General features: G+C 39.5%; 1 protein-coding gene across 1 annotated transcript in view; it reads left to right on the top strand.

Moving 5' to 3' along the window:
• Positions 1-14,733, top strand: part of tbcd (tubulin folding cofactor D) — a 29,604-nt gene extending 14,871 nt beyond the window's left edge. The window contains exons 15-39 of the mRNA XM_044180351.1: positions 1,641-1,698; positions 1,790-1,819; positions 2,932-3,017; positions 3,592-3,672; positions 4,313-4,386; positions 4,524-4,641; positions 4,996-5,056; positions 5,155-5,177; positions 5,276-5,307; positions 5,930-5,992; positions 6,091-6,167; positions 7,085-7,166; positions 7,270-7,388; positions 7,501-7,592; positions 7,920-8,060; positions 8,889-8,972; positions 9,522-9,680; positions 9,876-10,014; positions 12,407-12,528; positions 12,964-13,041; positions 13,142-13,228; positions 13,324-13,411; positions 14,163-14,272; positions 14,371-14,455; positions 14,542-14,733. Coding sequence (XP_044036286.1) covers positions 1,641-1,698; positions 1,790-1,819; positions 2,932-3,017; positions 3,592-3,672; positions 4,313-4,386; positions 4,524-4,641; positions 4,996-5,056; positions 5,155-5,177; positions 5,276-5,307; positions 5,930-5,992; positions 6,091-6,167; positions 7,085-7,166; positions 7,270-7,388; positions 7,501-7,592; positions 7,920-8,060; positions 8,889-8,972; positions 9,522-9,680; positions 9,876-10,014; positions 12,407-12,528; positions 12,964-13,041; positions 13,142-13,228; positions 13,324-13,411; positions 14,163-14,272; positions 14,371-14,455; positions 14,542-14,562 — 2,110 coding nt within the window. The 3' untranslated portion in view covers positions 14,563-14,733. The remainder of the gene's footprint in view (positions 1-1,640; positions 1,699-1,789; positions 1,820-2,931; positions 3,018-3,591; positions 3,673-4,312; positions 4,387-4,523; positions 4,642-4,995; positions 5,057-5,154; positions 5,178-5,275; positions 5,308-5,929; positions 5,993-6,090; positions 6,168-7,084; positions 7,167-7,269; positions 7,389-7,500; positions 7,593-7,919; positions 8,061-8,888; positions 8,973-9,521; positions 9,681-9,875; positions 10,015-12,406; positions 12,529-12,963; positions 13,042-13,141; positions 13,229-13,323; positions 13,412-14,162; positions 14,273-14,370; positions 14,456-14,541) is intronic.
• The last annotated feature ends 2,018 nt before the right edge of the window (positions 14,734-16,751 follow it).

Below are 16,751 nucleotides of genomic sequence, written 5' to 3' on the forward strand. Positions count from 1 at the left end.
TCTTAATAGGTCCGACCTAGTGACTAGGTTGCTTATTCAGACATGAGACCAACATGTTAAATTGCCATCAGATTATCGTAAAAGGGTGCATGTCTGAAAGGGGTTTATTATTTATCGGACTCAAATCTCCAGAGTATGACTTTTGTTTTTTTATTTTGGGTCAATAATCAGTTTTGCTTCGGTTTTACAAAATGGCTAAGAAGGCCTTTTTCCAGGATCAGACGCTGGAGCCAGCCTTAAAAGAGTGACATTGAGCAATGAGTAAAATTTTAAAACCTTTACATCTAATCGGCAACCAGTGTAGCGAAACAAGGGTGCAATATCATCCAGTGACATGCGCTCAGTCTTTGTCAATAGTAACGGTTTGCCTCCTCCTTGATCTCCTTTCTCTCGGAGTGCATGTATAGACCTGTGGCTTCTGACTGTGCAGACCAGCTCTGCAGTGTCAGTTTGAACCCCTGCGATTACCATTATCATCAGCAGTCGCGACAACACCCTCTCTTTCCCTAGCCTACAGGATTGCCAGGTTTCGCCTGTTGCTGTAAGTTTCGGTCGCCGTTTGGCAGCAATACTCAGACAAGCTGGTTCCTGCTCTATTCATCACAGCTTGATGACATTTACAGAAATCTCACTTTTGTGAATGTGGGACTAAGTGACTTGGGGGCACACACATACACACACAGTTTTATCTGCTCACACAATTAAAGTCACACTGCACTTATTAATTGTACCAGCTGCAGACATAATTCATAATGTCCTTTAGGGCATTATCCAGAGTGCAATCAGGACTGTTTTTTGTTTTCAAGTCCTCAGGGCATGGGCAGTTAGTAAAGCTTCCAACCTGGATCTTGCTGTTTGGAGGCAGGGAACATGGGAGGAGAGCAAACAAGGCCAACAGCAGTTAGTCCCAGGATGTCATTGTGATGTATAAGTGGGTTGGCCCCCCTTCAACAACTGACATTCACACACCCACCCCTCCTGAGACTTGTAGAGGCAGTATAGAGTGGAGGGATGTTGAGGTCAAAACACAATCAGACAACTTACAGTATCGCAGGGGAGTCATGGTTAATCAAATTGTGACTGCGTTTACCTAATGTGCCGGGAAAACTGTGCACCACAACCAAAATCAATTTCCTGGTGATGATGTAATCTAGATTCAGTCATCACTTTAATCTGAGTCATTGATTCGTCAGCAATTATTAAGATGTTGATAAATTGTAACAGGACAGAGATATACAAGGTTAGTATCACAGTAAAGGAAATGTTGCAAAGTGGGAGACAAATATGTGCCAATTTTTCCAAGCTGCCATGTGTCAATTATAGAATTGTCTTGTAAATAAATATTGAAATAGTTAACTGTCTAAAAACAAAGCACAAAGCATCAAATTTTACACATACTTACAAATCTATAGTGGATGAACTGATACATGCAGATTTTATTTTATTTTTTTACATTTGATTACAATCACATTAAGCTGTCTACCCATTCAACTTTAATTTTTAAGCATTCTGTAACTGTGAAAACACTTAGCTGTTAAAGGAAATACCTTCTTCATTGCATTCAGTGGACAATTCTAGGTACAAGTCTTTTTTCAGGGCATTTATACTCTCCAATCCATACTTTGTGTTTCTCTCTGCAGTGCTTTGCTGATCACAACTGTGTTTGACCGAAATGTCAACTGCCGAAGAGCTGCCTCTGTAAGTTCTCTGGTCAACATCCTACAATTGCTTAACTAAAGATATACGGTTACATGACAGAAGTTAATTTTTATGTCTCATTTTGTCCCAGGCTGCCTTCCAGGAGAATGTCGGCAGACAGGTTTGTGACCACAGCATTGCCTTCTTGAACATTATGACTAACAGAATTACCGTGATTTGAAATTTATTCGCTGCCAAATATCCAGGTCTTGCTCAAACTTGCCTTGTTAGGTAAAGCTTTTGAAGCAAAGAAATAGCCTCTCAGTACGGCTACAGGGCACCAGCAAGCATTTGATTTGCCAACAGTTCTTTAGCCATAAATTTCTCTTAAAATCTTAGGTCATTACTTGAATTTGGAACCAAATTGCTTATAACCCATCTCAGATTCATCTGCTCAGTATAGGACACATGAGTTAAAACCAATAAGAATAAAATAAAAATAAAAGTTAAAACCAGCAAACCAGACTACTAAAACTACTGGTTTTAAAATACGATAACATTGGGGCACACCTAACATCATTGGGTAGGGTGTCCCAGCAGCTTGGAACATAAAAACTAAAGGCAGTTTCACCAATTTTCATTGAAACCCAGGGAATAACCAGACGGCATGTTCCAGATGACCTAAGCGATCTAGCTGGTTCATAGTTCACAAGCATGTCGCAAAGATATTCAGGTGCCAGACCATGTAGGGCCTTTATAAACGAGCATTACAACTTTAAAATCAATTCTAAAATTTACTGGGAGCCAGTGTAACAACCTCAGCACAGGCGTTATATGGTCATATTTAATTTTTCTAGTTAAAACTCTAGCAGATGCATTCTGGAGTAGCTGTAGTTGAACAAGATGTTTTTTAGAAATTCCTGTGAACAGAGTGTTACAGTAGTCTAGTCAACTAGTAAACGATTTTTTCAGCATCCTCCTGGGATAAAAAGTTCCTTACCTTTGCAATATTTCTTAAATGATAAAATCCAGTTTTAACTATGCTGTTGATGTTGCTCTGGAAAATGAGTTCAGCGTCAAGGATGACGCCAAGGTTTCTGACCTGTGTGACACTTTCCAGAGACAGTTGTGACAATTTAAAAGAGATTTCCTGTCTGATAGGCTTTGCCCCGATGACCATGATTTCTTCTTGTCTTGTCATTGTTTAACTGTAAAAAAAATGAATGGACAAACAACATTCTTACACAATGCACTGAAAACATCTCAGTTTGTTGCTTACTTGTGTCTCAATAGGGGACATTTCCTCATGGTATTGACATCGTAACTGCAGCAGACTACTATGCTGTTGGGAATCTCAGCAACTGCTATCTGAACATTAGGTAAGAAACAGTGTATTATACATATTAGCAGTTCTAAAAGACTTGTCCTTTATAGACATATTTTCTTAGTCACACAATACTCGATAATGTGAAGCTGCACTTCGGCAAATGCTTAGTACAGTACACTTGCTATAGCAGCCTAAACATTAAAGATTTTCTTCCTCTCCTCCTGTTCCACCGGCCTCTGAGAAAAATACAAAGGAGTGTAGTGTGCAGACATCATTAAATGATTTCTGGTTATTTCTTCAGAAATGTGTAGCTTTTTACCAAATACAACGAAATATTGCAAATTGTTTAGTTTAACTAAGTTAATGTGGCACCAAAGCAAAGCTATCAAAATTCGGTGTTGATATTACACCCCAAATATGCAGCTTGAAGCTCCTAAATATCTCTCAGAACATAGCCATTGCTTATGTTGTTATAAATGTTCTACAAAGATGTAGAAAATGATGAGAAATGGCTGAAATGTATTTTTCCCCACTTTTGAATGGTTACAGAGACATGTCTGAAGCTGGTATTCATTTTCTGTTGATTTGCAGCCATGCAGCTAAAGCTTTCTTTTTTGTTCTCAAAGTGTCTATATAGCTAGTTTCCCAGAGTACACCAAGGCCATGATAGATCATTTGATAGCCATGAAGATCAACCACTGGGATGGGTAAGTACTTGTCCTCATAAATGGCACTAAATATGAAGGTATAGGTATTGGGGATGAGCGAGTATCAAATTATCTGTATCTGTTTAACCAACTAAATGATCTGTATTCATATCCGTCAGAGTTCCCAAGGGTCCTTGAATCCTTAAAGGTTTGGGAATTTGAGGGGAAAAAAATCAACCACTAACTGGACATTGTTCATTTAAAACTGAAATTTATATGGGTTGATCAGAAGTTGCTATATTTATTAGAAAACTATTGACAGAACAGCCTCAGAATTGAGCTTCAGAGCAATGTTTTTGATCACAAGAGTAACCGTGTGCTCACACCCGGAGTTTCCCCACCCCCTTGTGGGGTCTGGCAGCGAGCAGCCAGCGACCAGAGTGCCCAGCAGTGCTTATGAAACCTCTGGTGTGAGTGCCCAATAAGAGAACTATTTACAGAACAAGTTTTTTTAAAATAGTTGCTATATTTACGAGTACAGATATTAACACATTTTACTTTGATGATACTCGTACTCGTAAAAAGTACAGTATCTGTACCACATACTTGTTTCAACTGAGTACTTGCTCAACCCTAATAGGTATAGTAGTTCTGAATTAAATTCATAAACACAAAACTATGTTCTTTATATGTTTAACAGTGTTATCCGAGAGCTTTCCACTAAAGCACTCCACAACCTGACGCCTCAAGCACCTGATTATATGGCAACCACAGGTAAACAATGTCACCTTACCTGTTTCCCAGGCAACGGAGAAAGTGAATTGCTCATGAGAAATGTCTTTTCGAAATTGACTGAAATTTATAATCATGAGTAGATAAATGCGTAGCTCTTTCTTCCTCGTTGGTTTCAGTTTTGCCACAGCTGTTGCCCATGGCAGTGGGTATTGACCTCCATGGTCGCCATGGAGCCATCCTGGCATGTGCAGAGATCACACACGCTCTGTACAAACTGGGCCTTCAGACCAACAGGTAGACTTTTAATTACCCAGTCATTGGAACATTAAGCTAGGGGAAGATGTCTTAGTCCATACTTTTTGATGTATTTTTAAACTACCTGTACTGTGGTAATATACTGTTTAGATGAGCTTCTCATAAGCATTTAGCATGATGTGAAATTTTATTTTTCAGCTACAAACAGAAGCCTTTGCAACTGTGTTTGTGACTCAACAAACAAGAACACAATATATCTGCTGATGATGGAGCTTTTATAGGAAAAAAATGAAAGAAATTAATTTTAATAACATACAATTCAATGGTAGTAAGTGCACCCTTAGGTAATTAGTAGTTCTGTTTTCTCATATGTAGTCTATATTTGTCCTACAGGGCTGTGGTGGACATAATTTCTCCAGAATGTGTGGATGCATTAAAAAACATTCACCAGAGGGTAGGTGTAGGAGCTAACCAAATATGTTGTTTCAAATTGAATAAACTGTGGTCAAAATGTCCTCTGTTGCTGATGTTAATTTGTTAACTTACTTTTAGCTACATGACAGAAAACAGTACAGGTAGGCAGAACAAAATTTGACTTCTCATTAGCAGTATGGTTAAAAAAAAATCTAAATATTGTTTTGGCTTCATATCAAAATTATGCTTTTTTTTTTAGGGGTTTTGGTGGAGAGCTAATGAGGCCAGCAAGTAAGTCCAAAAGCAAATAAGAAAATGTCTTTCACAAAGCAATTAATTGGTTTTAAAGGTAGGGTATGCGATTCTAATCCCTATTTTTTGTCAAATTCAGCGAATAGCTCCTCACGGTCTGCTAGCTGTCCATTCAGTGTGTGCTCTGAAAAAAAAATCCAGTGTTTGTACACAGCCCTGGTTCTGTAAATGGGAAATAAACAAAGTGGCTCTGACGAGCCACACAACACTATTCCAGCCATTCCAGCCATGATTTGTGTGTCAGGTAACATTAAAGTACTTGCCCACGGACATTCAGCTTACTTTCTAGTTTGCCATGACATGCTGTTGTTGTTATTTTAGTTATGGGCTATGGAAAACCATTTTGTCCTCTCTGGCTGTTAGCTTAATAGCAGCAACTGTAGGGATAGTTAGCTAACCCACAACCTAGCTAACATTAGTTATATTACTTGCTGTGTCGTTATTTGCTCTATATCATGGTATTTGTCATGATATTGGATTTCTCCAGAATCGCATACTCCACCTTTTAATGAGTTGTTGTAAGAAACATGATGGAAAACGTTAAGGGCAATGCTTTTTTCTCATGATACAGTAGATGTGATCAGTTTTATCTTTTCTACAGTGTGCAGTCTTATAGAAAAGCTGTCCCTGTCCAAAATGCCTTTCAAGAATGACCCTGTAATCAGTAAGTTAATTATTCGAAACAGCTTTTATGCTTTAAATGTTTGTATTTCATTCAGCATCTTAGCTAAAAGTCTCTAATGTTGTGACACTGTGTTTCAGCTGGCTGGCAGTGGCTTATTGACGACACCATAAAGACTCTTCATCTTGTTTCTAGTAGTGTGAAGGATGGCGTTATGGTAAGCTTAATTCTTATGCCTCTGCACCGGCGATAGCTATGGCCGGAGGGATTATGTTTTCAGGTCTGTATGTCCCATTATTGTGAAAGCGATATCTCGGGAACGCCTGGAAGGAATTTCTTCAAATTTGGCACAAACGTCCACTTGGAAATAAAGATGAACTGATTACGTGATGACTGATTTGGTGGTCAAAGGTCAAGGTCGCTGTGACCTCACAGAACACGTTTTTGGCCATAACTCAAGAATTGATGCAGTAATTATGACAAAATTTCACACAGACATTTAATGGGATACAACAATGAAGTGATGACACTTCGTGACCTCAAAATAGCCGTAATTTAAGAATGAATTGGGCAATTCCAGATTTCACACACATGTAGACTGGGACGACACAATGAGTAAACTATAACTAGCACAGTACAGGCTGTCCTCCATCTCGTCCATTCTGCCTTTCACTTCCTTCCATTTTGAATTTTGAGCAGTCATCGGAATCACGTGACTGCAAACAACGTATTGCGTGCACCTAGCAAATCTTGATCCAGTGAGTGACTTTCACTTACAGCTCATAGAGAGGCTTTGCATCTAAAAATGCCAGGAGAAAACAAGCTTTAGCTATAAGAATTAATCTTTACATAGTAATCAAGTACAAGTGTTCAATTCCTTCCAAGTATTAACTACATATATTATACATTATACATATATATTATATGAGTCTGGACAGACATGGATGTAAACTGCAACTTGGCTGAGGCATACAATGGAAGTAACATCATGGATCAAAGAGAATTACCTGCCAATTAAATACTAGTTAAATGTTACGCTTCCACAAAGAAATGCAAATCTTTGGCAGTAGTTTAACAAAGTGGCTAGAAGGACTATGTTTACTACTCATTGACCTTCATTATCTTTGTCTGCAGGTTTCAGTGGTGTCGGCCTTGGCCGCCTTGTGCGAGGAGTACTATCAGACCGAGCCAGACCAAGCTGACTCACAAATGCAGGGTGAGTTGGATGTTATTTCCTAGTTCCACTAATTATACTGTGTGTCTGAATTTGAAAGTAATCTCTGCATGGTGTATGTGTGTGTTTGTGTGCAAATGTGTAGATGTCCTGGTATCTCAGTATATTGAAGGGCTGAAGAGTCCGCAGATGCTCACTCGTTGTGGATCTGCCCTCGCCCTCGGCTGTCTGCCAAGATTTATGATCCATAGCAAACTGAAGCAGGTGTGTTTGGAGGATGTGTACATTTTCTCACCATTTTACATCTCACTGCCTCAGTATTTTGGTAAAAGGTGGTGTGTGTTTGTGTGTGTGCATGCATGTGTTGCTGTGTTAGATCCTAGAAGGCCTCCAGCAGATGTGCAGTGTCAGCCAGAAGGAGGGGAGTTTTACAGAGGCGAGGAGAGATGCAGTCAGGGCAATTGCTCAGTGAGTATACATATATTTTCTTATTTTATTTAGTTGTGTTGGTTCAGGCTTGTGTCGCAAAAAGCCCCTCCTTCTCTCCTCTGTTCTTTGTCTTGCCTGTTTGCTAGCTTAACCGCATAGTTGTGTAGGCAGTAATGATAAAATAAACAGTTGACTGACTATACTTGCAGGACCTGAATGACATGTCCATCCATTTGTTTATGCATAACTTTTTTTTTGCATCTATACTTAAAATTAAAAAATAAATTAATTTCCCCAGTTCATCAGATACTGTAGCTCCTCTGGTGACCCTTTTTTAATATGTATTTATTTTTCATCCTTTATCAGAGTGTGTGTGAAGGCGGGTGTTTGTGCCCATGGCTCCCCAGACTCCGCTCTGTGCTCGGAGAATGTAGCAGTGGTGTATAGTGCTCTGCTCAACAGCATGAACGACTACACGACAGACAGCAGAGGGGACGTAGGGGCCTGGTGAGTTAACTTCCTCTTCTACACACAAACAGTCACAGCTCACAAATACACACAGGCTCTTTTAATTTGCCGCAGGGATTAGGAATCCTCCCCTGCCTGAGGCCTCTGGCATTTTTCTGTCCCTCCACCTAGGGACATGAAGACATGACATACATGCCTGTGTCACAAGTAGCCCCAGGCCATGCTTACTGCCAGGAATGTCACCAGGCTTGTCACTTGTCCTCACAACATGGGATGGGCTTCTTCTTTCTGTCTAGTATTCTTTTTCTGTCTTTGATTCTTTCTCGTGAATCTGGTTTCCTCTTTGTTCACATGTCCTTATCTCTCCGGTTATTGTTTTCTTTTTTGCACCACTTTTTTTCTTTTTTTCAAGCCCACTCTCACACAGAGATAGATTTCTCTCTCTTTTTCATTTATTATAAATCATAAACGTTCTTCAATCTGTCTTTGCCTGAAATGTTTCCCAATAGGCCAATAATCAGGCGCTCCACCGGTGGCCTGTTCACCTGTTTCAGGGTGTGACTTTTTAATGAATCCCCCGATTAACATTTCACATAAACAAATTATGCCCTGCAGCCATGTAGCTTATTTGAATTTAAAACTGCTAAATCCAATGACACTGAAATACTGTCTTCAAATGATGGCTTATGTACTTGTGCCACTTATGTTTATGTGCACATCATGTATGTTTGCATCAGATTATTTTTAAGGAGTTGCTGCTTTAATAGATCATTGAGGTCACAATGACCCAGGTCAGTGTGTGTAAGGTAGATTCAAGCCCATGTCATTGTAAGCATAAAGTCTTTACTCTCTCTGTTATGTGCGCAGGGTGAGAGAGGCAGCAATGACTAGTCTGATGGATGTGACTATGCTGGTGGCCAGCAGTGCTCCAGAGATTCTTTCACCAGACCTGTGAGTAACAAACTCTGATTAACACCAACTTTTGGCTCTTTTTTTATCAACCTTGCCATACAGCTAGAGAAACTCCACGCTGTGTCACGTCACCAGCAGGTGACCATAAATGTTGTAATGTCAGTCGGTCTCAGACTTGTTTTTTTATTGGTTTGCGTAATCTTTGGCTGTCACTTCGTTGTCTCTAGGTGTGGCCACTATATACCTCAGCCTAAGTTAATCCAACTTTCGATCATGTAGGTTTTATAATTATAATAGTGGAACAGGACATTTACTTTTACTGTTGATATTTTAAAAAAAGAAAAGAGTCACATCATGGTACAGTTCACACCCAGTGTTGCCTTTGGGCTTATTCGTAGTATAAGATTGAAGAATTTATGTTAAATGTTAATCACATGTTATCCTTGTCACTAGAACCCTAGCTAAAAAGTTTGAAAACTACAACAGATTTGGTTATTGTTGTTGATACCTTAGTGAAGTTTAGTGCACCCTGCATGGATTTTTGTAAATCACACTTATCTTCATTATTTCCTACTATTCTATATGCAGGGTGAAGTGTATGATGTGCTGCCTGGCCCAGCAGTCAGCAGAGAAGATTGACCGCTACAGAGCTCACGCTGGCAAAATCTTCCTGCGCCTCCTCCACAGCACAGAGCCTGCAGTCCCTCACATTCCCCACAGAGAGGAGCTGTTGAGCATTTTTCCTGTGTGAGTCACCCCTGTTCTCAACTTGTAGCTCATCCTGCAACATTACAAGCTGTAACATTTGCAGTGATTTTAACCAGCCTTTTATGCCAGACTCTTTTATCTGTTTTTGCAAATAAACATAAAATATGAACGTCTGATGTGGAACAATTGTATGTGTGACAAGTTGTGATTGACTGCACTTGCTATGTCTTTCAGTGAGACCTCAACCAGTCTGAACTGGAATGCTCCATCCCAGGCTTTCCAGTATATCACCCAGCTGTTGGGACTGCCTCAGTATCAGTGCCACACCCTGCTGGGCCTCACTGTGTCTGTGGGAGGGATCACCGAGTCCACAGTAGGTGAAATGTGATGGGAGAAGTAGAACATTGTCAAATTAGAGCAGTATGATGTACAGACGGGTGATAAAATTTAAAGACACTTCCATAAAGGACACAAGGGTCACTGAATGCTTTGATGAGTATGAATCATATGCTATGGCTTTTGCAGTCACCAGATCTCAACCCAACTGAACACCTATGGGAGATTTTTGGATCTATGTGTTTGACAGCAACCACCATCATCAAAACACCAAATGAGGGAATATGTTTTGAAAGAATGGTTTTCCATCCCCTCAGTAGTGTTCCACAGGCTTGTATAATCTGTGATAAGGATAGTGGGCCCACACCTTATTAATACACTTAATGTTGGGTTTTCCTTTAATTTGTTACCCATCTGTATTTTAAAAAACTTCACTTTCACCTACAATATTGATTTAGTAGAAGTGTCTATAATTATATTGACATTTCAAGGCCATTAACAAGAAGTTCACACAATGATGAAAATTAAAACAAAATTATGCTGGAATGAGAACATAGTGTATGGAGTTTAAAGTTTTTTTTAAATAGAATTGATTTTGGTATTTTATTGCCCTTAAGGATGTTGTTTCAACTCTTTAGTGCTGGTATGAAATATAGAACTACATATAATAGAGACACTTAATCGGGTATCATCGTGCTTTGCTCATTAGAAAGCTGGGATGTTGGTACATACAGCACTGGTCCATTTCATTGTTGAATTTAAATTTTCATCACACAACAAGGGCTGATTATTTGTTGGGGACCAAGTGCTGCTTTTTTTCTCCCTTTTTTTGGATAGTGGTAAATCCTGCTGCCTGTAATGAGTTGGCAAAGTCAGCTCTTGGTTTGTTATTATTAGGAGGAGTTTAGGCCAACAGGGGGAGCCATGTGTCTAATGTAGTCTACTCAATCCTCTGCACTATAATCTCTCACTCTCTCTAGACTTTCAATGAATTCTTAAAATCACAGATATCAGGCTGTGTTACTTTGACTTATCTCCACCCTGTCCCTACTGCTGCCACCACTTGAGCTTGAAGCATTGATCCACATTTATCCAGAACAAATTGATCTGTCGGGTCCCTCGTGGTACTGGCAGGCAAGAATTTCCCATCAGTGCTAAATAACAGCTTAAAAGCATGTACGCTACTTTCCACTCCTAACCCCTTGCTCACCATCACCCAGGAGGCTCAGCTGGGGCCCTAAGCTGGGGTTGATCAAGTTCTCCCTCCTCCTCCATTATGACCTAACCTGTTAAAACGAATCATTCAAAAGTCCTGCCCACAAAGATTTGTGATGGTTAGGTTATTTTTAACTTTTAGTGTTTGTGGATATAATAAAAGAAAAACAAGTTTAAAGCCTGTAATAGCAGCAGCGAGGTCAGTAAAGTTGAGCTCATCTGCCAATGGAGGCTGTAAACAGATTCCCTTAGAGACAATCTGGCTCTCGTCTTGCTTTTACCTCCTGCTCTTCCAGCCTTTCTTTGCCACAGATACATCCCTTAGAGAATGGAAGAACTGATATGTTTGTACAGGGTTGCATGCAGGAAACGGAGCCAATACTGCATCGATACACAGGCCAAGATTACCATTCTCACACCACAGGCACATATTCACACAGACCAGAGAGAGATTTCCAGGAATTGCCTTGAAGGCCAGCCTCAACGTAGAGAGATCATAAGGTCATGCAAAAGTCAAACAGCAGAAATTGTCCAAGTCCCAAGACTGAGAAAAATTATTCTGTACCAACAAGTGTGTTCAGGACACAAGTGTTTCACAGTATTTATGTGTATAATTCTTAGTAATATGAATTCTCAATGGTTGAAATAACCTTTTAACCATCGAAACACACACATGAAAATGCTAGTTATTTAAGTATAGATGAGGAAATCAGACACAAAGTTTCCATGTAACTTTGTTTATCTATATCACCTTGTGTTGCTATGTTGCAAGTGTCGTGGTTTGACAATTTCTTTCCTGCAGTCTGATGATATCAGTTTTACTGTTTTTCTTTCCAAGGCCCCTCAGGGTCACTCTCAGTCTCGAATAAGTACACAGTAATTTTTTTCCAATCAGGATTTTATTAGTTATTTATATTCAAACCGTATACTTTTTGCTTCTGTTTTTTGGTATTGTTTGCTGACAAAGTACAACATTTTACAAAACAGCAGTGTTATTGTACAGGTAATCACAACACGTAAAGCTAATCTCTGTACCTTACTCAACAGCCAATATCCTCACATTTTGTTTCTTATAGACAGTGATAGTGTCAGATAAACAGTTGTAGCTAGCACCCAACCTCAACACAATGAGTCTGTGTGTTTCAGACCACCATTCTAAGCCTCAAGCTGCTGCTGCTCCACAATAACTGCTGCTCTCCGCTGCTTCCATTCAGGTGCATTTTTCTTCTCAGTCGTTGTTTGACTATCTGAGGGGGATCCAGGACAATAGTGCTGCTCTGGCACAGTTTGGAGATACGTTGTTGAGCATCTTCAGAAACAATCTCCGCAATGACAGGTACACACTCACAAACACACTCTTTTTTTTTTTCTTGACCTTGCTAGATGTATTACTTCAGGCCATTTCCATGATGTGTCGTTTTTTATCACTTCTTAAAACTTGTCTTTTAAGGGTTAATCGTCTGTTCTTTACCTTCGGTTTTATGTGTTGCAATGTTTTTGTTTTGCTTGTATGTTGTGCTTTGCTTACCTATGATTAAGTTTTTATTATTGTTGATGGAAAACATTTGTTTTATTAATTTTTCTGTGTTTGAAAAGCGCCATATATATATGCAGAATGCATATATATGCATTTTCATTGTTAGAGCTATTAGTACATTAAATTATTCATTCTTTACAAACACAAGCCACCAGAAAAATAGTTTAATATACTCATAGCATAATATATCCTCTCTGTGACTTAAGTGACAGCGTTTTCTTTTCCTTGTTATAGGGTGTCTATTCCTTTTCTTAAGATGCTCAATCAGATGCTTGCTAACAGCTGCTTTGAAATCTTCACCACCCAAGAGAAGTGAGTGTTGCAACAGCTTTGTTTAAAAAAAAAAAAAAAAAAAAAAAAACTGTGGATGATATCTGTGAGAGCTAAAGTTTTTCTGTTTTTGTTTTCTAAGTCATCAGTTCTGTGTGGACCTTTTGACTCTTTGCAAAGAGTTCAAGAAGGCCAAAGATATTTCCAAGCTGCGCGCGTGTGTAGCTGTGTAAGTCTCCATGTCACTGACAAATGTACACATTATATACTGGACTGAGGCAGAAAACACCATCCATGTTGACTGTGCTGTTTGGTGTTTCCCAGCTTCTGTGGGCTGATCCAATTCCAGGGTGAGGTGAGGAAGAAAGTTTTGTGCCAGCTGCTGATGCTACTCTGCCATTCCTTCCCTGTGGTAAGTTCACAAGACAGGAATACTCACCCATCCTTAATAAATGTATAAAACCACTGACAAGGGGTCGATCAGCTTAAAAAAAAAAATGCAGCCACTCTGGTATATGGTACAAAATTCACACTCTCCAAATGTCAGTGAGATTCGTCTTTAGCCTGCTAAAATGGCCAGTAATATTATTGTATTTCATAGCTGTTTTTAGCCATGATAGCGAGGTGGCTCAAGGAGTGGCAATGTCAGTCGGTTGGTTGGTTGGTCCACCACTTTGGTCCAGTCTGAAATATCTGATATCTATATCTAAATATCAGATGGATTGCCCTGAAATTTTGTACAGACATGCATGTCCCCAGAGGATGAATCCTAATGACTTTGGTGATCCCCTGACTTTTTATCTAGCGCCATCATCAGGTCAAATTTTTAATTTGTCCAATACTTTGGTTTATGACCAAATATCTGCAGAAATAATGACATTCCCATCAGCCTCAGCTGTACTTTGCGTTTGTGCTAATTAGTAAATGTTAGCATGCTAATATGCTTAGCTAAGATGGTAAACATTATAACTGCTTAACATCAGCATGTTAGCATTGTCATTGTGAGCATGTTAGTATGCTGAAGTTAGCATTTTGGTCAGTGTAGCCTCACAAATCTGCTAGCATGGCTGTAAACTCTCTGTCTTGTTTGTTTTTTTTTTTACATTGCTTTGCGTAACAGCAGCTACAACAGAAAAAAACTGTTCCTCTCTTAACAACTGTAGATCAGAAAGACCACAGCCAGCCAGATGTACGAGATGCTGCTGACCTACGATGATGTCATAGATCCAGAAGTGTTGGATGATGTCATGACCCTGCTAAGTGATACTAATTGGTTAGTGGTCTCAATGGATGCAGGTATTAAATATTCTGTTATTGTTAAATGCTTTTAGTATGTATGTGACACGTTGTTGTGCTGGGTGTCCATTCCAGGGAGAGTGACCTTGCCACAGTACGGACACACAGGAATCAGCTTTGTGATTGGTTGGGAGTCCCGAGGCCACAGGTGGTTACCAAGGTAACCATTTAACTGACATGGGGGAGAGTTAAGTGCTTGATAGGATTTCTGTAGTTTTAACCCTAACCACTCTCTTTCATCCTCAGAGCCCCGTCCAGGTTTCCTGATCACCTGTGGCTGTGAAAACCCGCTGCATGTAAGAATTAAAAATGGCCTGTGAGTGCTGCTCTTCTAAAGCTGCCCTGTATCACATGGTCTGTCCATCTATCAGAAAACAACACATCAAATGAATCACAATCTGACAGTTTTACATGACAATAAATGGACAAAAACTGTTATTTCCCCTGTTTTGTTGTTATTATTACAAAGCTCTTGCACACCAGAAAGACAGGTGCATCAGATTCAAAGCTCTGACTGTAATAAACAAAAACAAAAGTCCAGCACACTGTCAATCACTTCTACTCACTTAACAATCAAACAAATCAGTTAACAATGTTTCGTCCCTTCTGTCCTTGCATGATGAAGGTCTGAACATCATTAGTAAAGTGAGTGCAAATAATCAACAGTGTGCTGGATTTTTTGTTTTTGTCACTGTTTTGTTATTGCACTTCCAAACACTAAACAGTGCATACTACTATGCATCTGTATAAAGCTTTCATTGTAGTTTTCTGTGCATAACACCTTTCTTACATGTCCTATTCAGGTCACAGTGTAGTGAGACTTTGGAAATGTTTACTTGTAACCTGTAACTGTAACAACACAAATAGGTGAAACTGAAACTATAGTTTGCATACACTGGAATGTCACTGGGGCCCTGCTTCCCCTTGAGTCCCATGCAGACCTACTTTTTCTGCATCGGTGGAGGTGCCAGGGGCTGGAGGAGTCCCAGGCCTGGTTGCCCGTGGAACAGAGCCTGTTGTGTCACCACTAGTCCAGGCTTTCTCATTAAAGTCTGATAGTGGCCACATTGTCTCAGCTGGCTTCCCTGTCTCACACTGGCAAAGATACAATTGTTGCATTATTTTAGAATTAGGTGGTTTCAGATTGTTTATCATACATTGCAGAAACTCCCTAGGCTAGTAATCACATTGCATTACATTTGTCTGTAACATGATTAATTTAACTAGGTTTATCCTTTCCCGTGGAAACTGAAGTGTATGGCTGTTATTTTTATCCCATGTGCTTGGCTTTCTGTATTTCAGCAGCTCTTTTAATTGTGTGTGTGCTGCCAAATCATTAGTAACATCTGGCCATTATTGCCTAGTTATTCTTTAACAGTCGATAATCATGAAACCATTTACTTTTATTCCAAACTCTGTTAAAATGGATCTTCACTAACTTGTGGTTTTACTTCAAATATCTAATTTCCAGTCTTTAAAATGGATCACTTTGATTTGATTAGTGTCAGTATGGAAACTGCACTATGACACAAAACCACGCCGCTATCAAAAACTGCCAATTTGTTTCTGTGGTAATCAATAAAATGAAACCTTGACATGATGTTGTAATTGTACTAACAGAATCAGGAAATGTGACGCTGACTTTGAGGCCATTTAAATTTAAAGCCATACTTCGTCATGTTTTAGCTGTCACCATTACTACTTATATAAATGAACACTGCCCTGCTTCAGCGAAACATAAATTTGGTAGAAAGAACATAGAGTGCAGTCATTACTAAATAACTACCAGAATCAATTGTGGCCAAGAAAAATGGATGTATCAATGATCACATTGTTATTGTGTTCACATGTCTTATCGCTATCTTGCCTAATAACGGCTGACAGCCTCTTACCATGTTCATTAACAAGGCCACATTCACTCTTACCCTCCATGAGTGTTGTTGAATTTGTCTGGGTAGTCCAATATTGCCGCAGCCCATAATTCGACTTTAATTAATTCCCAGCCAGATGGAAATTCCTGTAGTTTCTAATGAAAGAAATGGTGTGTTTCTCTTAAGGCGGATTGATGGTAAAGCGAGCAGCTTTGCTACAGTGCTCTGGGTAGAGAGGAATGCTAATAATTCTAAAAGGCTTACAGTTCGTCGGCAGTAGCCATGGCAATTCTTCACATACAATGGTGGCCTTTTAAAGGAGTGGAGAGAGGAGGGGGCTGCTCCCTTATTGACTCAGTTTGGTGTGATATTAGGAAAGACCTCTTTGCACTTTCCACTGTTCTGGTTATTATGAGATTAAGTGGTACCCATAGCAGTTTTCCCAAGTTAACGATGGTGGAGGGGGAGGGCATTAGTGTTTTGAGAGTCACATCTGTCCATATAGAACATGGTCAGGTTGTCTACAGCATTGGTAATATTTATACTGCTTTAATAAGGTTTTATGTCTACATATCCAATCTTCTG

Source organism: Siniperca chuatsi, linkage group LG21 (assembly GCF_020085105.1).
Source record: "Siniperca chuatsi isolate FFG_IHB_CAS linkage group LG21, ASM2008510v1, whole genome shotgun sequence".
Lineage (NCBI taxonomy): Eukaryota > Metazoa > Chordata > Actinopteri > Centrarchiformes > Sinipercidae > Siniperca > Siniperca chuatsi.